The sequence below is a fragment of the Ascochyta rabiei genome, chromosome 10, assembly GCF_004011695.2.
Source record: "Ascochyta rabiei chromosome 10, complete sequence".
NCBI classification, from domain to species: domain Eukaryota; kingdom Fungi; phylum Ascomycota; class Dothideomycetes; order Pleosporales; family Didymellaceae; genus Ascochyta; species Ascochyta rabiei.
The window spans coordinates 421722-444845 of NC_082414.1; the positions used below are offsets into that span (position 1 = coordinate 421722).

The 23124-nt window shown below is 54.2% G+C and overlaps 9 protein-coding genes across 10 annotated transcripts, besides 8 other annotated features; 5 read left to right on the forward strand and 4 right to left on the reverse strand.

Moving 5' to 3' along the window:
- Window positions 1–650: 650 nt before the first annotated feature.
- On the reverse strand, window positions 651–3426 carry EKO05_0006248 (uncharacterized protein; the record flags this gene model as incomplete). Its single annotated transcript, XM_038940613.1, has 4 exons — window positions 651–713; window positions 761–2925; window positions 2977–3289; window positions 3367–3426. The coding sequence occupies 4 exons, from the start codon at window positions 3424–3426 to the stop codon at window positions 651–653; spliced, it is 2601 nt and encodes an 866-aa protein (XP_038797754.1).
- A 1377-nt stretch (window positions 3427–4803) lies between these two features.
- On the reverse strand, window positions 4804–5889 carry EKO05_0006249 (uncharacterized protein; the record flags this gene model as incomplete). Its single annotated transcript, XM_038946061.1, has 1 exon — window positions 4804–5889. The coding sequence occupies one exon, from the start codon at window positions 5887–5889 to the stop codon at window positions 4804–4806; it is 1086 nt and encodes a 361-aa protein (XP_038797755.1).
- A 463-nt stretch (window positions 5890–6352) lies between these two features.
- Window positions 6353–8458, forward strand: EKO05_0006250 (Anthranilate synthase; the record flags this gene model as incomplete). Its single annotated transcript, XM_038940636.1, has 9 exons — window positions 6353–6364; window positions 6442–6590; window positions 6654–7527; window positions 7580–7669; window positions 7745–7838; window positions 7889–8034; window positions 8085–8144; window positions 8194–8254; window positions 8328–8458. The coding sequence occupies 9 exons, from the start codon at window positions 6353–6355 to the stop codon at window positions 8456–8458; spliced, it is 1617 nt and encodes a 538-aa protein (XP_038797756.1).
- A 785-nt stretch (window positions 8459–9243) lies between these two features.
- Window positions 9244–9269: a tandem repeat.
- Window positions 9270–9377: 108 nt separating this feature from the next.
- Window positions 9378–10368, forward strand: EKO05_0006251 (uncharacterized protein; the record flags this gene model as incomplete). Its single annotated transcript, XM_038940419.1, has 3 exons — window positions 9378–9449; window positions 9553–9733; window positions 9785–10368. 3 exons carry the CDS (start codon window positions 9378–9380, stop codon window positions 10366–10368), a joined length of 837 nt encoding a protein of 278 aa, XP_038797757.1.
- Window positions 9796–9882: a tandem repeat.
- Window positions 10162–10269: a tandem repeat.
- A 1427-nt stretch (window positions 10369–11795) lies between the features above and the next one.
- On the forward strand, window positions 11796–12587 carry EKO05_0006252 (uncharacterized protein; the record flags this gene model as incomplete). 2 transcript variants are annotated; one of them, XM_038940509.2, is made up of 2 exons in its annotated part: window positions 11796–12318; window positions 12368–12587. In XM_038940509.2, 2 exons carry the CDS (start codon window positions 11796–11798, stop codon window positions 12424–12426), a joined length of 582 nt encoding a protein of 193 aa, XP_038797758.2. The 2 variants fall into 2 exon arrangements, with proteins under 2 accessions (XP_038797758.2, XP_059492743.1); XM_059636760.1 differs by having other exon boundaries at window positions 11796–12587.
- A 2084-nt stretch (window positions 12588–14671) lies between these two features.
- On the reverse strand, window positions 14672–14950 carry EKO05_0006253 (39S ribosomal protein L33, mitochondrial; the record flags this gene model as incomplete). The annotated part of the gene is made up of 1 exon (XM_038946062.1): window positions 14672–14950. The coding sequence occupies one exon, from the start codon at window positions 14948–14950 to the stop codon at window positions 14672–14674; it is 279 nt and encodes a 92-aa protein (XP_038797759.1).
- A 1507-nt stretch (window positions 14951–16457) lies between these two features.
- Window positions 16458–16494: a tandem repeat.
- EKO05_0006254 (uncharacterized protein) lies at window positions 16494–17191 on the forward strand (the record flags this gene model as incomplete). Its single annotated transcript, XM_038940467.1, has 2 exons — window positions 16494–16916; window positions 17039–17191. The coding sequence occupies 2 exons, from the start codon at window positions 16494–16496 to the stop codon at window positions 17189–17191; spliced, it is 576 nt and encodes a 191-aa protein (XP_038797760.1).
- Window positions 16932–16972: a tandem repeat.
- A 1272-nt stretch (window positions 17192–18463) lies between the features above and the next one.
- EKO05_0006255 (uncharacterized protein) lies at window positions 18464–20355 on the reverse strand (the record flags this gene model as incomplete). Its single annotated transcript, XM_038940574.1, has 3 exons — window positions 18464–18563; window positions 18735–20077; window positions 20125–20355. The coding sequence occupies 3 exons, from the start codon at window positions 20353–20355 to the stop codon at window positions 18464–18466; spliced, it is 1674 nt and encodes a 557-aa protein (XP_038797761.1).
- Window positions 20306–20345: a tandem repeat.
- A 597-nt stretch (window positions 20356–20952) lies between the features above and the next one.
- Window positions 20953–20993: a tandem repeat.
- Window positions 20994–22520: 1527 nt separating this feature from the next.
- EKO05_0006256 (uncharacterized protein) lies at window positions 22521–22988 on the forward strand (the record flags this gene model as incomplete). Its single annotated transcript, XM_038946063.1, has 1 exon — window positions 22521–22988. The coding sequence occupies one exon, from the start codon at window positions 22521–22523 to the stop codon at window positions 22986–22988; it is 468 nt and encodes a 155-aa protein (XP_038797762.1).
- Window positions 22989–23041: 53 nt separating this feature from the next.
- Window positions 23042–23076: a tandem repeat.
- Window positions 23077–23124: the final 48 nt, after the last annotated feature.

Sequence of the window (23124 nt, forward strand, 5' to 3'; positions counted from 1 at the left end):
TGGGCTTGGCTGCGCAGTGATAGAAGTGTGTCGTGTTGCGTTCTTGGTCGACTCGAGCGGAAAGAAGAAACCAAGTCGAGGGCTGGTGCGCTAAGGCTGACTAGCGCGACTGGCACGTGCGTCGACCTTCACCCATCAGCCGAGCAAGTTTACTTAGAAGCTGCGCAAAAGAAGCTCACTGCACAACAGGTCCAGCGGCTGAAGACGGCCTTATGGATACACTCGTATTGGTTTGCTACAGCTACAGCTACAACTAGGCTGGAAGAAGCTTGAAATGAGTCGTAAGGATGACTTTATACCCAAGCGTACAAATCCCATTGCGCATCCATGCTACCGTACACATGCACACTATCCAGAAGCGAGAGAAAGCTGAAACAGAAAATGCCAAAACAAGCTGTGTGATCGATCCGTGGGTATACATTGAGATGCGAGCTGGTCGTAATAATGAGCTGCTAAAGCATGTGTACTGAAGAGAGAAGACGCCAGCTCTGAGGAGTCTCGGCGACTGCGGCAGGTATGAGCACGGTGAGCCGATTTAGCGTGCATCCGACGCAACGACATAGGTCCCTGCTAGATCTGATGGCGCCGATGTGCTATACGCAAGTCAATCCAAACGCCTGCAATGATGATGCCAAATCCAGAAGCCGAGGTTACCTCATCATCTGGGAGATGTTGTTCCACTTCTGCTTAAGGGTCTCGTGTTCCTCGTTGATCTGAATGGCGTTAGTCGTGCCTGGTTGAATATTTTGCGCAACCTTACTGTCGCCCACTTCATCTTGGTATCCACCAGCTCCTGCTCCATCTCAGCCATCTGCTCTTCCAAAGCTCTGTTCTCATTGTGAACCACAATGTTCTTCTGCATGACCGTCTCCATCTCGTTCTTGAGCCTTTTCTCGACTTCTTCAGGCTGCGTATCTACAATCTTCTGCAGCTCTTCGACCTTCGTCTTCAGCGTCTCATTTTCCTCGGCGAGTTGCTCATTTTCAACCTTGGTCTTGATAAGCTCGGATGCCATCTCTACGTGCTCCCTATCAGACTGCTCGGCACGATTCTCCAGAGACCTGACTTTGGTTTCCAATGTGGCTGTCTTCTCCTTCAAACCTTGAAGCTCAGTCTCGCGTTCCTTCTCTACCCGTTGTTGCTCCTTCCATTCTGCAGTGTATTCCTTCAGCATTTCAGGTGAAATATTGACAGCCACTGCGTCCTTAACGAGCTGATCTGCACGGTAAATCTCCCTATCGACACCACTAGTTGAGCCAAAGAAACCATTCTCAAGAATGGAGTTGGCCGAAGGGGCCTTGTCAATGTAAACGTCGAATAGCTTCTCTTTCAGGAAGTTTGTCAATGTTGACATGTCCTTCATGGCGAGCAATGTCTCGGCGTTCTTCTGCATCAGAACCAAGCCAAACTTTAGAATCGCTGCTTCGAGACCATCAGAGAGAATCAAGTCGTAGATGCGGACGACGAGCTGCAAGGGGAAACGGTAGGCGAAGAGAGTAAGGAACCACTGGGTGGCGTAAAGCTGCGGCTTGACCTCTCGGCGACGCAGATGACAGTACAGAGCAGGCTCAAACTCCTCTAGCAGCCGCTCGAACTGATGCAAATGAAGATGTAGTCCAGCCATGTCTGCGACGAACAGGTCTCGCAGACCGTACTTGTTCATCAAGGTGACGAACAGACTGAAGGCTTCTTCTTCTGGCATGTTGAAGAGCAGCGGCATGGCGATGAAATTCATGCCCTGAGCGTAGCCTACCGCTTCATCGTAGAGTGCGTACGCTTTGCAGATGCCGAATAGACCGTCCTGCAGGCCAGCCGCCATGAGGTATTTTGAGTAACTCGTCCGGGCGCCAAGATCACGCTTGATCGTCTTCTCCAACTTGTTGATTGCTGCAGTCTTGTCCTTCTTCTCAGCAGCCAATCTGGCCTGGTGCTTGGTGGGATCTTCAGAAGTTTCTGAAATGATGGAGGGCGATGCTAGAGGGGCATTGGTGCTTCCTGTGGTTGTAGCTGGTGTGGAATAATCCGAGTGGATCGAGGATGAAGATGATGCAACAGACTCCCGCTCTTTGCCATTTCCGTTTGTGTGCGTGTGGCCCTGGACAGACATGTGTTCCTTGTCGGTTCCTCGAGCAACAAGCTCCCTGTATTGCTGCTCAAGCGCTTCGTTTTTGCTTTGCGCCAGGACCTGCCAAATGACGCCACGGATGATCTGCGGAATGCCGTTTGCAACAGCGCGATTGAGTTCCTCCGGACTGGTTTGCGCAATCACGGTAGGACCCTCATTCACTACCGACTGCCACAAATCCCAGTCAACTGGCTCCGCCTCCTCAGCTGATGGACCTGTTGCAAAGCCAGCTGCAGTACCTGGCGCCAGCGCGGGATTGACAGTCGGCTGTCTAGCCAAACCTCCTGGACCTGGACTTGTCACAGCCTCCTTTTCAGCTGCACTCCCTGGGCTTCGTATCCCAAGACCCCCCTCGCAATTTGTCTCGTCGTTCATAGTGATTCCAGCCTCCTCCCTCATCCTCAGAGCCTTGAAACGATCGCGCAGGTTCCCCTGACTCGTTCGATTGTTGCCCTTCTGGCCATCTTCGTCGTCAATCCTGCTCAAGATGAGCTCTGGATTGCTGCCCAGAGATTGAATCGAAGCGTTGGTGTTGCGACGGTCCGCAAGAGGCAAAGGCGGAGACCCCGGCTTCTTGCTCGAGCTGTTCCGTGACAGCCAAGTGAACGGACTCGTGAGCTTCCTCGTTACTGCAGGCGGTGGGGCAGGCTTCTCTTGGATGACGGGTGGAGGCGGTGGTGGGGGGAATTTGACGGGCGGCATTTGGCCAGAAAGGCCCTGCAGGCTGCTCGCGGATGCTGTCGAGTCTCGCGAGTCGCGTGGTGGCAGTGTTGGCAGTAGGTCTGGGGCTTTGCTGCCGTCTGTAATAGGTCAGCCCAGGCGCAGCTCTAGCGACAGGCAGGTGAAACTACCTTCTTCCAACGAAACATCGTCCATGTCTGAGGTCACCGATATTCTGTGTGCCGTGAGTAAGGGTGACTTGGCGGGTGGTGCGTCTTCGGTAGATGTCTGGACGACTTCGACTTCGCCCTTGGACTGCTCTGCTTCGTCATTGGCCTGGGTAGCCACTTCCGGCTCTTCAGGCGCGGGGGAGTCGACTTTGGGCTCCTCTGCTGCGGTGTCGGTAGATTCGCGTTTGCTTATAAGCGACCGTGATCGTGATTGTGAGCGCTCAGGGTGTGGTTCGGGGCGAGGGGTAATCTCGGATGCATCTTCGAAGCTGTCCTGTGATGGCGCTCCTATGTTAGCTTGGGCCCTTTGGAGTGTTGTCATTGCTTTGGCATAAGCGGGCGGTCACTTACTCCTTCCTTGTCGGAGCTGTGTGTGCTTGTAGGCCTCTCGGGCTTCTTGTCCTCCTCCATGTTGAAAGGACCACTCGGATTGGCTGGTTATTCGAGACCAAGTCTGGTAGGGAGCCGCAGTCGATGCAGCAGAACTTGAGTGTCGAGGTGTTTTACGGAATAGCGATTAAGGTGTAGTAAGAAATCGGTGCACAGCGCTTGCAGTGCTTGTCACAGGCGCTTGGCAGTGGTGTCGAAGTGAATGGTCGGGAGACGCTGGAATTGACGATGCCAGGTGGGTACGTCCACAGGTCCCTGACCGCGGCCTCGACTAGCTCAGCAAGGAGCTGCGGGTGAGCCACGATTGCCCAAATATACCCGGCGCTCGTTCATCAATCAACCAGCGCCCCAAAATCTCCGTTGAGCTGAACAGGAGCCGAAGACAATGAACTCGTCGTCTCTGCAGATTCGTGGCGGCGCACGAGCTTGTACAACCAAATGCAGGTCGAACCAGCTGTCCTCAGGGTCGTGCGTGGGGTAGAGAACGGCTGAACAGCACACAATGTTTTGCGGTCAATCTGAAACAAGCTATGCTAAGGCAGCCACAGGCCGGGTGGCGGACCAAACACTAGAACGTCCACCGCAACTCTGATGCACGCGACACGACCGCTGGTGTTGAGCTGCCTCACGCATTTTCTATTTCTGCACCATCGTGCACCTGAGGCGTGCCCACCGTCTTGATGAGTGCTGCGCTATAGCTTCTTCTGCATCATGCTGACAGGGAGGGCCGCAAGGGAGAATGCACGCCATCAATGCAAGCCCTGACCCTGCGGAATTGAGATTGCTTCATCAGACCGGCCAGGTGTTGTCGTCACCTACTGCGATGGACGATACGTGGGGGTTTTCTGCTGAAAGGCCTGGCTCCAGAGTTCACCAGAGACGCTTAGGTTAATTAGCCAGGTTTGCTGTCGTTTGCAATGCTGATGAGCGAGCATGTGCTATGTTCTAGGTTCGTTGACGCTAAACCCACTACAGTTACATGAAGATCACATGTGGAATTAGGTGTCATCAACAAGTGTATTGAAGGATTACAAATGTACTAGACGCGGAGAGTAGCGGTGACTGAAGAAAGCAGACATTCGAAAGATGACAGTACGCAGTGAAAAGACAGTTGTTGACAAAGAAAACGAACACCTCGTACAAGAGTGTCATGGATACTCAGGGGTATCCTATTGCGCAAAGTGTTCAAGAAGCAGTGCCACAGAAACAGAATACAGTATGCGCCATCGCTATGCAATTCGTAGCTTCGTATCCAAGCAACCTGTGAAGGTGTGGTATCCAGTAGGTGAACGCCCACCTAGTGCTGTGGCAGGGGTGAAGTGATACCCAAAGGCCATGACAATTAGTTCAAGATAAAGTGAGTAATAAGGAAATGGTTGGCGGCGGCAGGAGACTTGATCAACGTTCGTGCAGATCGTCTCCAAAGACATCGAGTGCTTCGTAGAGGGCAGTCCAAAACCCTCCTTGTACAGTTTGTACAGGCTTGCGAGCAACGATGAATCGTCTATACTCGTCGGTCTGCGTGGAAGACTCGACCATGGTCGATTTAGACCCAGTGGTTTTGAAGTCGTCTTCATCTTCAGAGTCTGCTACTGCAGTTTCGATGGACTGCCAGCTACTGGCGACATCTTTCCGGCCTGGACTGCTCGCTCTCCTCTGCTTTCGAGGACTTGGGTGCTGCATGTTCTGCTGTATTGCGCGCATGTCTTTCCGCAGATTGTCGATGATGGCGAGCTGGATCTCGTTCAAGGCTTTGGCTTCGTCGAAGCGCCTCTTCAGATCGGCCGTGTAAATCTGGACACCTTCAATGTACCTGCCCACCTCGGCCATGTAACTACTCTCAGGCTCCGCAGACATAGCTTGGAGACCAGGGCTCTTGGGACGCGGCGAGTCTGCACCGGAGAACAAGTCTTCGGTGCTCTCTTTTGTCTGCGCATCTGGCGCGGCGAGGTACGATGTCATGTTCTCAAACAGCCCAACAATGTACTCCATCTGGTCGTCGGTAAGCTCACGCGTCGAGGTGAGGTTCTCAAAGTGCGCAATACACGACGACAAGGCATTCTGCACAGGCGACGCCGAGTAGTGCGAGTCGGTGTCCCATGGTATGGGCGACAGCGAGCCGACTGTGTTTGCGCGCAATATGCGCGAGCTCTCGGGAGTGTAAGGATAGCGCAACGCCTCTGGCGCATGGTGTTGTAGCAGGCTGGAGGTCTTGGTAGGCGTGTACGGCGCAGGCTCGGTGACTGTATGGACAGGCTTGGGTCTGGATACGCTGAGCGGCTCGTTTGGTGTGTCGCAGCGTTTGCTCTTTCGCGCAGGGGTGCCTGGCCGAGGCTGTAGAAGCGGCCAGCGGTGGTCCATGTCGGATGCGCAGCTCGAGGGCCGTCTGAAAGGGTCGGAGAAGTAGGCAGACTCGGGGCTCCCGTGCGCCTCGGTCTCGGGCGGTGTCCAGGGTCGTGTGGAATGCATCGGTGGTGAGTCCATGGCGCGGCTGTGCGATGGGCGATCTCCTTGCTCCCAGAACGCGGGTTGTGCGCGTTTATGTGCGCGGGTGGTGTGGCGCGAACAAAACACCGTCTTGCGCGCGATAACAGACGGTGTAGGTACGGAGAGGAGCAATGCGACAGTGGTGAGGGTTGGGCAGGAGATGGTAGGCTGTGACGTGAGCGTGCTGCTGCCGGCGCATTTCAGACGAATGGGCTGGCTAGCAGAACCCTTGGCTGGCTGTCGCACGGCTGGCCACGAGCGGCGGCCGACGACGCGGTGCGGGGCAGCGCTGGAAAACCACCAGACGCTGGCCAATCGGTCTCCTCCCTAGTCCGACCAGATGCCCTCTTCTGCACACAATACCGGCGTCGCATAGCTGCAATCGCTGCAACTCGGCGCTCTTCCCCTCCTACGCACACCAAACCTGATCGCATAGCCACAGGCGCTGCACCTCGAAACCATGGCCCAACAGGTACGATGGCTCTGTCCGCTCTGCCCGCCCCCCACCGCCGTTAGCAGCATGCAGAGCTGAGCGCATGACCACAATAGCTAGGCGTTCAGCCATCCCTTGACACGGTGCGCGAGGTGTTGGCTGCGGCAGTCAGCTCCCCAAACCCGCCCAACCTCGTCCCCGTCTTCTCCTCGATATCCGCCGAGTTCCTGACGCCCTCGAGCATATACCTCAAGATTTCTGCAAAGTGAGTGCGTGACTCATCTACGTGGTCTTCGGCCTGGACAAGCGTTGACCGTTGGGTGGGCAGGTCGAAGTCGAAGCTTTCGTTCCTCTTTGAGAGCGCAGCCACCACCGAGACAATCGGACGATACAGCTTCGTTGGCGCAGACCCTCGCAAGGTCATCAAGACTGGCCCCGGCCATGGCGAGGAGGCGGATCCCCTTCCCAACCTCGAGAAGGAGCTCGCAAAGAGCACGGTCGCGACCGTACCCTCGATACAGCTTCCCCCCATGACCGGTGGCGCCGTTGGATATGTTGGCTACGACTGCGTCAAGTACTTCGAGCCAAAGACACGGCGGGACGACGTGAAGGATGTCCTGGGTGTACCGGAGAGCTTGTTCATGCTGTTCGACACAGTCGTGGCTCTTGACCACTTCGCACAGGTGGTCAAGGTCATCACCTACGTACAGGTCCCAGACAGTCTCGACGACTTGGAGGCGGCGTACGAGGAGGCCAAGGCTACGCTGAAGAGATACGTGACCATACTCAAGGACAAAGAAGTGCCCATGCCCGAGCAGGGGCCCATCCAGCTCGGGAACCAGTACAAGTCGAACATTGGCCAGGAAGGCTACGAGTCCCACGTCAAAGAGCTCAAGAAGCACATCAGTATTGGCGACATCATCCAAGCCGTGCCTTCGCAGCGTTTCGCACGACCTACCTCGCTGCACCCCTTCAACGTCTACAGGAACCTTCGAAACGTCAATCCATCGCCGTACCTCTTCTTCGTCGACTGCGAGGATTTCCAGATCGTCGGCGCAAGTCCCGAGTTGCTGGTCAAAGAGGAGCAGGGTCGGATCATCACACATCCCATTGCCGGGACCGTTAAGAGGGGCAAAACCCTGCAGGAAGATGCAGCCCTGGCTGCAGAGCTTTCCGACTCACTGAAAGACCGGGCCGAGCACGTGGGTCTGACTCAACTTGTACGTCGAGTTCAGCGTTGACTGACTACAACAGGTCATGTTGGTGGATCTCGCCCGGAATGACGTCAATCGTGTTTGCGACCCGCTTTCCACTCGAGTGGATAAGCTGATGGTGGTGCAAAAGGTAGGAACACCAACATCGTCATTGTGTTCATGCGCGAAAGCGATCTGATCGGGCCCCATTGGCTAATTGATCCAGTTTTCGCATGTGCAGCACCTGGTCTCCGAGGTGTCAGGCGTGCTGCGACCTGGCAAGACACGATTCGACGCCTTTCGGTCGATTTTTCCAGCAGGTACGTCCAGTGCTCCCACGATGTGGCATGATGTTGAAAGGTGGAACCAGGGACCGTGAGCGGCGCGCCCAAAGTGCGGGCGATGCAGCTCATTGCCGAACTCGAGAAAGAAAAGCGCGGTGTCTATGCTGGCGCTGTGGGGTATTTCGGCTACGGTAGCGTCGAGGGTGATAGGCAGATCGAGGGTGCTATGGACGTGAGTTGGCCCCTGAGGTGCACGGCCTTGGACATGGCTGATTTACACAGACGTGCATCGCGCTACGGACCATGCTTGTCAAAGATGGCATCGCATATCTCCAAGCAGGGGTAAGTGGGAGAAATTCCTGCTGTTCACACTTGCTAACTACTGGCCAAGGGCGGAATCGTGTTTGATTCGGACCCGTACGATGAGTGGATGGAGACGATCAATAAACTAGGTGCGTTCTTCTCTTCTTCTGCGTGCAATGCCCCCGTCGAACGACCGTTGACTGACCGCCGTTTGGCGTGCAGGTGCGAATACACACTGCATCACTTCAGCCGAAGAGAAGCATCTGGCCGAGCAGACCGAGGGCGAAGTCGACACGGACAAATCGCAGTCTCTGGAGGGCGACGCAAAGCCGCGCATCTCTGCGGCTGCGTAACTGCGCCACACAAGGCTGGCGACGTGGTGTGGCGTGCCGACAGTGGTTCTGAGTGGTTGGTCAAGTCAGCTCTGATGTGCAGAGCAGAGTCTGGGCCACGATCGACGCCATTACACGGCGGCGACGCAATTGGTCGAAGATTGAATAAGGGAAATGACTGCCACAAGGTGGCCGGGGACGGCAGTACGGCAGGTCGAGACGCTATACAGACGTCACATCAATAGGCGGTCCTTGATTCAAACAAGGTTCGATGGTAGATTTCACAATTTATCCTGCCGCCAGCGCTGTGAAAGCGAGATTGTGCAACGGCACAGGGGCTCTCCTGTGTGCGTGCGTGTGTGTGAGCGACTCGTTCTCGCTGTGACACGGTGAGCGCAGGTTGAGGGCCATGTTGGGGTGGCAGGTTACTTGGACAACAGCCTCTCTCGTCTCGGCGCAGGGCCGTGAGGTGTACATGCAGGCCAACTCTCGCCTGTGCGTGCATAGGCCGTCATCGACATGGTAAAACTGGAAAGCTGGGCATTGGCCAATCAGCGCGCGTGGTCCGGAAACGAGTTCCTTGTTCTGGCAGCGATTGTGCCTGGGTTGCGGCGCTCACCACCCCTGCAGGATCCAAGAGGAGCTTGCCTAGTGCGAGCTGGCGTCACTGCACCAGCCATTTGTTTGCGGAGCGACCAGCCCGCCGTGTGAGGTAACAGGGCAGGACTACCTTCACCTACCAGCCACGACCTGCGCGACCACTTGCTCAAGAGATAAAACCTGCACCTCCCTCCATCCCAGTTCCTCACCCACCTCACCCACCTCACCCACCTCATCTTCAATCAAGCATTCCACAAGCCTAGCATCCTCTTCCCTCCACATCCCCTACTCCAGCATCAGCCTAGCTACCTTTGCTCTCTCACACACTCCCGCCATCACGATGAAGCAGTCATTCGCCCTCTTCGCTGTCGTCGCTGGCGCTGCCACCGCCCAGTCTCTCGGTTCTTGCGCAGTACGTTCGCCCTCCAGCCTCACACGAGAGCCACGCCGCCGTCGATGCAAACAAGATGCAAACAAGGTGCAAACAAGATGCAAACAAAGCTAACCTCTTCCAGCAAATGTGTGTCAGCAACATGAACATCATCGCCAACACCCAGTTTAGTTGCGCCGCTGGCGACACTGCTTGCTTCTGCACTCAGTCCAACTGGGCCTACGGTGTCCGCGACTGCTCCAGCCAGGCATGCTCTGGTGAAGAGTCTGTTCAGGCCATTAGCTACGCCGCCGGTCTCTGCCAAGGTCAGTCCAATCCACCATGCCATTGAGGAGCTTTGACTAACTCAATTCAAGTCGTTGCCTCGTCTGCCACCGCCTCTGCCACCGCCTCTGCCACCGTTCCTGCGGCGCTGCCCATCCTGACTTCGGCTCTTGCTAGTGCCTCTGGCTCTACTGGTACCGCATCAGGTGAGGCTTCTGCCACTGGCAGCTCCCAGTCTGCCATTACCACTGTGCCCCTGCTTGCTACCGTCACCAACTCGGACGGCAGTGTTCAAACCTCTACCTCTGGTTTCAGCACTGTCTACAGCTCAGGAGCGCTAACCGAGTCTGCAGCCAGCGCGGCCTCAAGTGCAGCTTCGTCTGTCGCTTCCGAGCTCAGCTCCGGCTTGTCCTCGATTGCTGAGTCTGCCTCGTCTGCTCTTGCATCCGTCAGTGAGTCATTGGCCTCTGCTGCCGCGTCCGCCACCAGCGCCGCCGGTTCTGCTGCCTCCTCTGCCACTAGCGCCGCCGGTTCCGCTGCTTCTTCTATCGCCAGCGCTGCTGCCTCTGCCGCTTCCAGCGCTGCCTCCAGCGTCCCTTCCCAGGGCGCCGCTCCCCAGATTACTGGTGTTCCCGTCGTCGCCGGTCTTGCCGCCGCTGCCTGGTTCTTCATTTAAGCTCCTTTTACGCTGTCCAAGGTCCTACCTCGATGGAGTAATGTGCATAATGAATAATGAGGTGGAATGGTAGCGCGAGGAGGACTTGGATAGATCGCTGTGTGTCTCGCGGCGATGGACTGACTACACCCTGGTGAATTCGGTTCGAGTCGCAGGACTCACGATTTCTTACGACATTCACACGATGGCTTGATGACTACGATTCATTACGCCAATGGCTTTTCATGTATAAGCGGATTAGCTCTTTGATACCCTCACCCTAGGCTTGTGGGAGAGCGTGCCGGTGTTCGGGCGCAGGTAGATAGCCATGACTGAAATATGATAATTCACTCACATAACCATCGTTCTTTTCTTCCATCTCAATTCTTTGTGAGGCCTGCGATCGCTGGTTGCAGGGATTGGGCCTTGATGGTTCGCGATAGAACTACCGTAGTACTACCTTACTACCTGCGCTGATGAGCGTGGCCTGTTGTGACGCCGTTTCCATGGCCACGTTGAGCTACAACATGTAGTGGTACGGGGCACAGGCGCTTCGAGAACGACTCTCCTTCGGGACGTAAGGGATATGAATCCGTGGTTTGTGGAACCTGACGATTCCCGTCGGTGCAGCGTGAAAAGGATCCAAGAGATGAGGTTGACATAAACTTCGTCAGCCACAGGTCATCACCCAAGATGAGCATCAGCTTGGCTCCACATGTTTGCTGACAGGTTGCAGATTACGAACGACTCCACATGGCCCTTCCCTGCATTGCACGTCCCGGCCCGGTGCGGATAGGATTAGCCATGTTTGATCAACAGCCCGCCTCCCTGTGAAGGGCCTCTTTAGTCTGGGGAGGGAGGAGGGGATGCATGCAGCGATGCTGAGAGGTTGTTGGGAGATGCGAATGCGAATGCGGTTGCAAGCAAAGAGGGCTGGGTGTGGGGTTCTTCTGCACGGTGGTTGGGGCGGGTGCAAGCACGTTGTTGAGGCGTGGCGTGGCGTGGGTGTATGCAAGGCGGAAAACGAAAAGCATAAGTCGCCTTGTGTCTGCTGGGGCATTGATGCAAGGACGTTTGAATTTCGCTCGCCTCTGTTGTTGACGAGTGAAGGCTTCCTGTGAAGCGTCGTTTTCTTGGCGAAAGATCTGAAACGGCGTTCGCTTGGTGCTGACGTTGCAGGGTGGGGTCGAGCTGGAGCTGGCGTTGCTCACGTTGCTGCCTGCTGCATGCCTGTAGGAAGCTGCCTACAATGGCCTCTGGAGGCCAGTATCGCTGGTTACAAGAAGCAACGGTTTTAGAGTTGTATGTCCATTGTATGAGCGGGTTTGGATTGCATTGCTAGCTGTCTTGGATTGTCTTTCCTCGCTTCTGTGTCTGTTGTCCGCTGCTTGTGCTTGTTCAAACAGCTTCGCCTCTTTTCCGTGCGCAGAGAAGTCTTGGTTGTCAACATGTCCGATGCTGATATGGGAAATGTCCATCGATCAGTGCGACCAACACCGCGGGCACAGCAGGCGGTTGGTGTCGGCCAGGTTGCAAGGCGCCTTGGTTATGCGGCCAACAGCACCGCGCAGGTCTTGTACAGCATTGCCAACATCCAGAATCTCCTGACCGAAACTCAATCTATGAAACAGCTGGTGCAGAAGCTGTATGTTATTGCCCTAGTCCTCTCCGATTTAACGGCAACTTTGGTGGAATCTGGAGAGCACGAGGTGTGGACTGAAGAACATGATGAGAATCTCTTGCACTCGTTGAAGGAGTTTGAGGACATCGTTCCGGCCGTCGTTCGTGCAATACGGGAAGCAGACAAAACCTCAACGCACTGCCAAGACCGGCCACAGGAGGAGACTACAATGGAGTTTTTCTCTTGGCCGATGAACGCAAGGCTGGGCATGTTGTGGACAAGTGCTTTGAACTTGTTGTCCGGACAGGTTTGGTGGCTAGATATGAAACACTGGCTCGGAAAGAATACCTGTAAGTCATGCTATCAATCTACAAGCCGCTTGACTGATTTCAGTCTCAGTGATGAGGATGAGGTTCCAGAGGCTTTGCGTCTCATCCGAGCGTTTGATGGTTCTATAATTGGTGGTATTCAATCATATAAAGACGGACTGCGGGATCCAGAACGGTTGCAGAGATATCTGGTGCCATCATCGATAACTCCTGCATCGTCTGCAGATCAGACCAAGTCAGCCAGAACCAACTTCGTCGATTCCACCTATGTAAGTCATCTTCCCAGGTAAGTCGAACGATCATGTATTAAATATATATAGGGAGGAGATAGAAGAGTCAAAGCCAAGGGGCAACGTTCCTGTCAGTGCGTACAATCAGTGGCCACCCTTCGGCAATCCTCAATATCCAGCATACCTCGCTGCCATGGCGAAGCGACCGAGAGAAGAAATTAAAACGACTGTAACGGAGTCTTCAACAGTACTTGCACCGAACTTGAAAGCATTTCGGGAATCTGGTCCGAGCACTAGCCGGCACTCAACGTCAGGGCTCACTCCTCAGTCAAAACCCGGACCGAGATTATTTTGGGAGCCAGTCATTACAAAATCCTCGTTTAGCAGTAGTTCCCTCTATGGGGGAGATCTTTCTGGCTCGTACTCCAGATACGATCAGTCTAGTGCGAGTCCATTCGCTCCCGCGCCACGGCTGGAAGCCTACATCCTCCGTCCGACCATGCAGTCCACATGCACCAGCAACACATTGTCTCACGGAATAGAGCTGCTCCAACTTGATGAAGAAGCGATGCAGGATCAAATTCGTAGGTTGGGGCCAGAATACTCTGTCATGGACTCACTTTTCGATCTTCGACCACAACAACTGCACCTGTTACAGACCCATACTCGGCATCGTCAAGGGTCGATTGTTTATGTTCAACAAGGCAAGCCTGCCGGCTTTTCCACTCTGTTGGGCACTCTGCAAACATCACCTGTCATGTTCATAATCCAAACGACTACCGCGTTTGCACAAGACCCGTTTAGAGCATCGGATCCTACACCCGGCAGAGATCATCTTGGAGATACCACACTCGCAACAGGCTTCAAGATGCCCAACACTGGATCTTTCTTCAGTGCTAGACACCATCTATCTTAGCCGGAAGCATTTTCGAAATATCTATACGAGCAAGGAGAGTCCTGCACGTACGTTGAAGGTACTGAACGTAAGGGTGCATCCCAACACTACCAGATCATTACAGCCAATACTCAATGGCACAAGAATGATCGTTCGCTCGAGGAGATTCGGCTTGCCGACTACAATGCTGGACGCAAAGGGCCGATGAAGACGAAAGACATATCGTATCCTTGGGATGGGACGAATAGTCTGTTTGGAGAACATGGTGGGTTTGGTGGGTTGGAACCGATAACATGAACCATTCCGAAGACAGAATAGGTTCTATCCAACCCAGTTCCCCCAGCTGCCGGCGTTCCCTTCGGCACACACGAACCAAAGAAGACTGTGTTCGATCGATCTACCTAGAGCTCTCTATCAAAATCTCCGCCATGTGCTCCCGGGAACTCTGGTGCTAGTCGCGGTCAGCTCAGCCACATAGCGCCGCATCTACCGGCCTTTGTACCGCCCGAGAATTCGCGAAGAGTTGCATTTAGTCCCGGATCAAGGTTGTCTACGCCCAATGCATTCGGAAGCAACACGGGGGATGTACGGAGCGTTTCGCCTGGTTCGTCAAGCACGAGACTTGACACCCAGCACGTCGTCTTTCCTTGACCAGCCCGTCCTAGCCACCAGTGGCTCGAAGTATCCCTTCGGAAATTTGACTGAGCTACTTGCTTGTTTCGAGTCGTATGGACGAATGTGTAGCAGATGGAATCGTCGGCCGAGTCGGTTATGTATTTTCGGATAGCGTATATCCTGTGACGCCAGATCGGGGGAAAGGTGGAGACTGCCATCTTTCTTCGTTTAGCGAAAGACTGGCCACGGTTGCGGTTCGTTTTCCATCCAGAATGTTATCGTTGGGGATCGAGTCCTTCCTTCTCGATTGTTTCGATGCTCTGGCGAACATGCTGGTCAAGAACAGCTAGTTGTTCGTGTTGATGCCGGGAAGTGGCAGCGCCTGGAGCCTGCGAGGTAGCCGGAAACGATACCATTATAACTAGCTGATAGTTAATCAAAGTTGGAGCCTACAAAAAAAGCAATACGAGGCTCAAACGAGGACTTGTGGTGACGCAAACACCTGTGTAATTGCTTCAGCTACTGTCAGATGCTTGTTACAATTCGTACACAGCCCCATAACGCCCGATTATGCAATAAAGTACATCTTCGTCGTACAAAAATCTCCAGTCCCCTTCCCTTTCATTATGTTCCCCTACTCCCATTCCTTCATCGCCTGCGCCGCCCGGCTCTCAATGTAGTACCCTGGCGCTGGCCGCCTCGCAGCCTTCTGTTCGGCAGGCGTCAGCGCGTGCTTGACTTCCTTGACGTCCACCAGCTCCTTTATCCTCATGATCTGACCGGCGACGGATTGTGTGACGGGGTGGTAGACGGTGGTCATGCGCTTCTTCAGACCCAGCGCCTTCAAGACACCCTGTGTCTTTTGAGGCATACCGATGCCAGAGCGCATCAGTGTTATCCTGAAGTAAGACATTTCGTGTGGTGGTGTGTTCGAGGTTCAGACGAGGCGGGGTGGTTGTGGAGCTTTGAGCGAACAGAGGAGCTGTCGAGTTGTCAGATCATGGATCGCAGATTCTTTCGAAAGAAATTGGCGCACTGTGTGAGATGTTGGACTCGTTCGTCGTTGTTGCGCCTCGCTCCTGCTGTCATTAGCTTTTTCGACGTCGAGATCAAAAGTCGCGCTTTCCCAATACGGTATGGTGCGCTTCACGTGCCTTCCTCCTCCGCACTCCGCCACTCCAACTCTCTTCCAGCATCAACGATGCCATCTTCCAGAGTGACGGCCGTCAATCTCTGTCCTCACCGCTACTCTGCCATCACTACCCATAGCTCAGCAAGAACATTCGGCATGCACCGATCCTTCCGCCTGCACGCCGGCCACTACGACATGCAACGGTGCGGGTATGCACGACCGCGCATTCGTTTACTCGGGAGGCATCGAGCTTGCGGAATCTACTTCCAAGACGACGATGTGTGGTTGACCAATGAGATTCCATGCGAAAAGGCGCCACAGAGCGTGCGGCCGCCTGTACGTGCGACACGAGCAATCCTGCCAATGTTACGACGAATGGTGACACGGGGTTGAGGAGCCTCTCTGTCGATTCTGCCAGCCTGCAGTCTGCGATGTACGGTGCCTTGTCAGTTTTTGTCTAGAGTGAACAAACGACAGCACACTTGTAACTGGAAAGCGGAATGCTAGCCTACTTCGAAGACTTGGTGGCCATTACAGACTGTTCGTGGCTTACACGTAAGGTTTGGTGTCATTTATAAGAGTTCCTACTCTTTTGCATGACACCAATATCCGCTGTCTCATATTCCAAAGCTATTCTGATTTTACTGACATGCACTCTCTATTGCTTTTCTCCACGCGACCATGGAGTATACCAAACTTAAATATCAGCATATCAGCGAATCCGACTAAGTGGAGCTATACCCCGGACAGTCGCGAGCATGTGCGACATGGAGCTCGGCCAAGTCCAAAACGAGGATCCTAGGAGCAGGGTATCAGCTTTGAGCGCGACCCAAGGATCTGGTTGTTTGCGGGAACCAGAAGATACATCCCTGCTTGTTTGACTACTCAATACACTTTCTTTGTAGGCCGTCTATCGAAGAACGGCAAGCAGCGTTTGGAACTGCCGATGCCGTTAGGCGGACGGGAAGATGCCATTGATTGAGATACTCGTCTCGGGACGGGGAAGGGCAGTTGACATGGCCGTAGCAGGTTCTGGGGTGAAGACGGAGAGCCTGTTTGGATGACACCAGAAGCTGCTGTTGCTCTTGGATGTAGCTATAAGTTAGGTCTCCCAGCTCCATGACCACTGCCGTTCATTTCACGCCCTCTTCAGCCCAACCACATTGCTCGTTCCGGCTCATACATAGCTATCGTTGCTGGCGTGTCTACGTTTCTGTCTTCATCTGCCATCTCAACGCTCAGTGCTCATCAGCGCTCTCATACCCAACAAGCATACAAGCCAGCCAAGCCACCTACTCCATTCACCATCACCACCGCCACCACCATGGCCAGTAAGCCACCCTCCCCTCCCGCAACCCCACCCCTAAACCCCACAGCCCTCTTCGCCCAACCCGCCTTATACCTCAACCCACCCTCCCCCACCCCCCCAACCGTAATCCCCGCCCTGGTATACCGCGTGCACCGCACCAGCGCGCAAACACGGTACTCGTTCGCGACCGGCTTCAGCGCCAAGAACCAAACCACCATCCTCAACTACACGTCCGCGCTGTCCCGCTTCGGGCTCGCGCACCTGCACCAGCAAACCAACATCTCGTCGCCGTTTGTCTCCGTGTACGATGACCTGGCGCACGCGCACAACGTGGCGCAGCACTGGGCGGACGTGTACGGCGAGGAGACGTGGGTCGTCAGTGTTGACACGCGGCATTTTGCGCGGGGGCCGGTGTTTAGGGCTGCGGATTTGTTGAAGGTGAGATGAGATACCTTATTTTTCTTTTCCTTTTTTCCTTTTTTTTTTCTTTCTTTCCTTGGTTCGCTGTCTGTCGTATATCTGTGGGGGGTTTTCCAGCTCCGCGTGCTGATGCTGGGTAGGATGCGAGTGTTGACCATGGTGATGCCTGGCTGCATTGGGGCGAGTATCTGGTCATGTACCGTGTCCCTGCTCAGGCTATTCGGGACCAGACGCCTGTAGGGCGGGGCAAGGCGCAGGCTTGGAGGGCTGTGGGCGTTATTGGTGGTTCTTGATTGGTAGAGTGTTTGTGAGGATTGCGGTTTCGCGGTCGGCCTTTCCTTTCCCGTGCGTGTCTGGCTTACTGCCTTTTGTTCATTCTCTTCTTTCGTGACGGGCGCGAGCATGGTTGCGTTGTCATGGTGGAGTGATGGTTGTCTCCGCTTGATGTTGTTTTCTTGTATTGAGTCTAAACTTGGGTTGTGGTCTTGTTTCTCTCGATCGTCTCCATAGGATGAACGGCGTTCAATTGTTCCAGGTCCCTCATTCTGTTTTCTCGGCAACTTCAGCATCGTTACATTCCTACAGTGGTAGTGAGCAACTGAATAGTAGCAAGCATCTGAATAGTAGTGAGCATCTGAAGAGTAGTTCGTAGATAGCATTGCCACACTTGATCTGCCTTTCCTCTTAGCCAGTCACCTGTTTCAGCGGCAACATCCTAAATTTGCATAGTACAGCCTAGCTCAATAGTGGCAAGACTCTCAGTATCTTCTCTCATCCCTCTCAATCTAACAGCACCATCGCTTCTCTTTCACGTCCGTTTCAGGGCAGTGTGCGGATCAAGTAAGCATCAGGGTGGAGGTCGTGATCGTGCCGTTGAAAAAAAAAGGTATGTAATTCTACATTACTATTATTTTCAGGGGGTGCACTAACTTCTGTGCCATTGCCGTCTGTTCACTCGTTCGTGGACCCAGTCGCAACATCTAAATACATTATGCGTGTGACTCTCCTGTACCGTCGTGATTGCCTCGCCACAATGGTGCGGCGTGTTCTGATCTCGCATCCTTCCTACTCATAAGACGATATAGTCTCTCGGTCTTGCATGCAAGGAAACGCTACTGCGCGTGAAAATATTGAGATAAATGCGATTGAAGCCCGACTGGACGTCCAAGATTGAAATCTCGAAGTTTCAGTAAGGGCGAGTCTTGATATACTTCGCTGATCCTGTTCGGCGTGTTGATAATGTTATTCTCCCCACTATTCACAAAGGTCAAGTGTTGCGGGATTTGATTACAGGGCCATCCTTGCAGCCTGTAGAAGGCGAAGACGTCAGTGACTACAAAGCCGGATAGCAGTCGACACCTATCGCTCGCCTTAGAAGCTGCGTCCGTTCCTAGGATCCGTGCGCTCGTGTTGCAGGTATCAACAATGCCCTTAGTGACCCAGAAACTCGCAAGTCGCGTTCGTACGAGCAGTCCACTCTCGAAGTGGTGTCGAGTTAATCTGGGCCATCAAAGCTAGTTGAATGGTGGTTTCGTATGTTGTTTGGACGTTTTGTGGCCACGTGTTCAGGGAAATAGCCACGGCACGAAGCCGAACAACATGATGCCGAAAGTAAGGTACAGCGACGAAGTAAGGGACGGGACGCGCAAGCCCGCACTCCCGGGTCTAGTAATTTGTCAGCAGTTGCATACCACGGATAAGGGCTCTGCGGTAGCGTTCGCGGGTACACCAAGAACGAAGACAAGATTGGGTAATTCCGCCAAGGGGCAACGTGGAATGGAGGGCGGCGACAGCCAATCACCGTCTATATGAGGAAGAGAAGGATGTGCAACTTACTGCTCCAGATGCAAGCCCATGTTCGTGATGACGTCGCACCTCTTCCACTCTTCGGCACTGACTTCCTCCATGGCCACTTGGTTGTCATCATCAAACTTGAGTCTCATGCCTAAACCCGTGGCGTTTCCAAAAGTCTTCCACTCAGGATTGTCCAGCTGTTGTCCCTTGGCAAGCAGGAAGTCAGCGGTATGTTTGTTCGGGTCGTAGCTTCGAATGAAACTAGCCCAGTACGCCTGCATGAACACAGCAGACGCAGAGGTACCATTGTGCCAAATCGACGGCAGTTCGCCGACGTGTGAGGCAGTGCCGACGTTCCAGCGGTATTGGTATGTGGGGTTCGTATTGTTTTCTGCGTAGACGGAGGACATGTTGAGGTTCGGGCAGTTGTAGCGAATGTGGCCGTATACGTCAGATGCAAGGCCGCGCCAGCGTGCGTCGGCGAGAGCATTCATCTGGCCATTCCAGACCGTCCTGATCTTGGCCCAGTTGGCGGTGGGGAACTGATCGAGAATGAATTGACGGGCGAGTTCGTAGTTGGAAATGGTTTTGGGGGTAAAATTGATGCCCTCGTTTGTGGAGTCGCCGAAGATTGTGGGGACCTTGACGTAGCGGTCGTATTTGAGGGCGTTGTAGGTGTAGTCTTGGATGAAGTCGTAGTCCAGGGTTGGGTTCCAGAAGTATATCGGGGGGTTCTTGCCACCGGGGAAGGGAATCTTGAGACTCCGTACAGCATTCTGGAAGGTTACCGAGTCGAGTGAGGTCAGACAGGCGAGATCATGGCAACCTGATCGTTGGAGCAAGGCATTGTACTGCCACTGGCTTTGTTTGACATTGCGTAGAGGTGGAAACGCAGCGGACTCGGCAGCAACAGCGTGGAAGAGGTTGTCGTTGCGTCCGCCAAAAGCTGTGAGTTGCAGGACAACCGAACCACCGCCAGCACTGGCTCCTCCAAGCGTGACGTGGTCGGCATTGCCGCCAAACTCGTGGATATACTTCTGGACCCACTTTAGCAACAGCCTCTGGTCTTTCAGTCCGTTGTTCAGACTCAGCGTCTTGTTGGCCTCGATCTCCTTGCCGGCGAGGAAGCCGTACGGCCCGACTCGGTAATTGAAGTTGACCACAACCATATCCCCACCTGCAGCATCGATAAGATCGGCAGCATCGTAATTTGCGTTCCCGTTCATGTTAAAGCCGCCTCCTTGAATGAAGACGTAGACGGGGAGTTTGCTCGTGTTGGTGGCTTTGGAGGGTGCAAAGACGTTGACAAAAAGACAGTCTTCTGACCACTTGTCGCCGAACTCTGCAGCGAGTGCGCTTTGGGTGCCGATACAAAGAGGGCCAAACTGGTCATGGTTAACGAAGATGCTGCGAAGTGTGATTCCGTACGTACTTTGGTTGCGTCTGATGTCACTTTGTTCAACTCTTCAAGAGGCTCCTGGGGTGCCGTGAAGCGCAGACCATCGACTCGAGACACACTCCTTGCGTAACGCATGCCTGCCCACCGATGAACGCCATTGCCAATGTCCTTTCCTCTGTACCTGGCGTACCCAAGGTCGACAGTCACATCGACGGCTGCCGCAAGCCGCAGCAGCAGAGCCACACACAGCAGCACACCGATCATGTTGGTCGACAATGAGCTGTTGTCTGGCCGCGAGACAACCAAGCAGTCTTGGAGGGGGTTGTCGATGTCCGGGATGCTGCGTAGATTGAAGAAAGACGTGGACTTGAGAGAAACCAAGCAGGGGTGTGGGTGGTTGACGGGTGTCTAGCGGAGAGTACAAGAATGCTTCGAGACCGGTGGCATCACGTCTAGTTCATCGTCATCTGGTCGAATCTCCGTAGTTCAGCGGCTCACTCCAAGGCTCTGCTCTCGCCGTCAGCAAATGACGATGGACAGAGGCGGTTTCGCGATACGAACGTACGCGATATCCTCAATTACCCTGAACCCAAAAACCGCAAGAGCAGACCGTCTTGGACATGTGCAGGGTACCAGGGGGAAGCACGAGTTAAGTGAATTCGAGGTGCAGTAGCCATATCAGCCACAGTTCACGCTATCCTCGTCGAACGTGTTGCGGCCAGAGCCTTCACCGTGCATGAGGCGTTCCACCGGGCGTGCGTCCGAATGCGATTGACTGGTCTGGAACCCCTGACAAGCGCCCGAGAAGGAGTGCACATCACAGGCTGCGCCTCACCGGCGCGTCCGCTCGCTCTGCGCATGACAGCAGCACAGCAGCACAGCAGCACAGCACAGCAGCACAGGAAAGCGACGGCAACGGGACGCGAGGACGGTCATGTTGACGTGCCGGCGGTTGACGCAAGATCCTGTGGAGTTGACGACACGATGAAAGCAAGAGGTGCTCAGCGAGCTTGTCGCTGCGGGCTAAGCGCGGGCCCTGGAGATCATGCAGAAACCATTTTTTGGACGCCGGATCGCCCGCTTGAAACTGCGCACAGCCGTTGTACCAAACCTGCGACGCTGGTGCCTGAGTGAGTTGTCCGTCCAAGTGTGCCTTGACGCTTGAACATGCCTTGCCAGACATGTCGCATGGCTACGAGATAGCCTGAGAGCCGGAGCTGCTGTCTCGATTCTCGACTCGACCCCAAGCGCACTCCGCAACTCCGCCGCATCTCAGCGCGCTGGCCAAGCGCGTGCTGTGTATCTCCATCGCCGCGGAAGCGTTGCGCTCTGCACGTGAAGCTGGCCGGTTTTAGACTGCCCTCTTCTGCCCTTCTCCCGCGACACGAACAAACAAGTCAATACGCGTCTCACTCGTGTACTGTACAACAGCAAGCCACGTGGAGAAATCCCACCACTCAAACAGCCGTCTCGTTCCTGATGCGGAAGTGCACGATAATAGGCGGCCTGCAGAGTCTAGACTTCCATGCAGCATCCAACCGTGCGGCACGCGAGAAGGATTCATGCGCATGTAGAGACTGGTCTTGCTGCTTCTGACTAACCAGATCCGCAGCGTGAGGCTGGCCTGAACAAGATCCTGACACATGATTCTTTACCACGACGAAGTGTATTGACTGGATTCTTTACTACAATGTTGTGTATTAACTTGATTCTTTACTACAACAAAGTGTGTTGACTAGGTTCTTTACCACAACGAAGTGTATTAACTGGGTTCTTTACCACGACAAAGTGTGTTGACATGATTCTTTACTACAACAAAGTGTGTTAACATGATTCTTTACCACAACAAAGTGTATTAACTTGCTTCTTACCACAACAAAGTGTATTAACTTGCTTCTTACCACAACAAAGTGTATTAACTTGCTTCTTTACCACAACAAAGTGTATTAACTTGCTTCTTTACTATAACAAAGTACATTAACTTGCTTCTTTACTACAACAAAGTATATCAACTTGATTCCTTACCACGACAAAGTGTATTGACTTGCTACTTTACAGCGGTGCCGGAACAAGTACAACGCCGCCGTTAGAGTCAGACAAGATCTTGACAAGACTTGAACGTTACCAAGTCCGATGCGCATCGACAGTCCAGCAAGCTCCGTTGCCACCCGAACCCACCGATTGGCCGAGCGGATCAAGTAGCCGACCTCATCAAGCCGTACTTTCTCTCGCCTTCAGTCTCCAGATACTTTCTCCCGCCTTCAATCTCCAGATACTTTCTCCCGCCTTCAATCTCCAGATACTTTCTCCCGCCTTCAATCTCCAGATACTTTCTCCCGCCTTCAATCTCCAGATACTTTCTCCCGCCTTCAGTCTCCAGAAGACAGACACCCACCCACCAACCGCAACCGCAACCCCAATTTCACACAATGCTCCGCACCATCACGCAGCTCCCACGTCAGCTCTCCCGCCGCGGCGCAGCATTCAGCACCAGCGCCACCGCCCGCAGCTCAGCATTCGGCGGCCCCAGCCCCCCTCGGCTCCCGAAAGAAGAACAAGAGCTATTCGAGAAGCTACAAAAAGCCAGCACAGGCGCCTTTTCGCAGCCAAAGCCCAACGAGGAAGCCCCATCCTCCCCCGCGCCCTCACCGCCGCGCCCGCAAATCAACCAATCCCCGGACTCGTCAGTGCCAGACATGCGCTTCGAGAGCGGCAAGCCGATCCCCAAGGGCGACGAGTTCCACCCCAACATGCGCCGCGGCGCACCGCCCGAGTTCGAGGGCGACGTGAATCCCAAGACGGGCGAGGTCGGCGGGCCCAAGAACGAGCCGCTGCGCTGGGGGAGCTCGCATGACCGCGGCGATTGGAGCTACAACGGGCGCGTCACGGATTTCTAGGCGGCCATGTGCAACCACAGACCTACTGTGTAACATCAGTATAGGCAGTTACAAAGAAGAAGAATGATAATAACAATAATAACAACAACCGCGTATCTAATTCCCAACAACAGCCACTACCTACCTAGAGGATTCC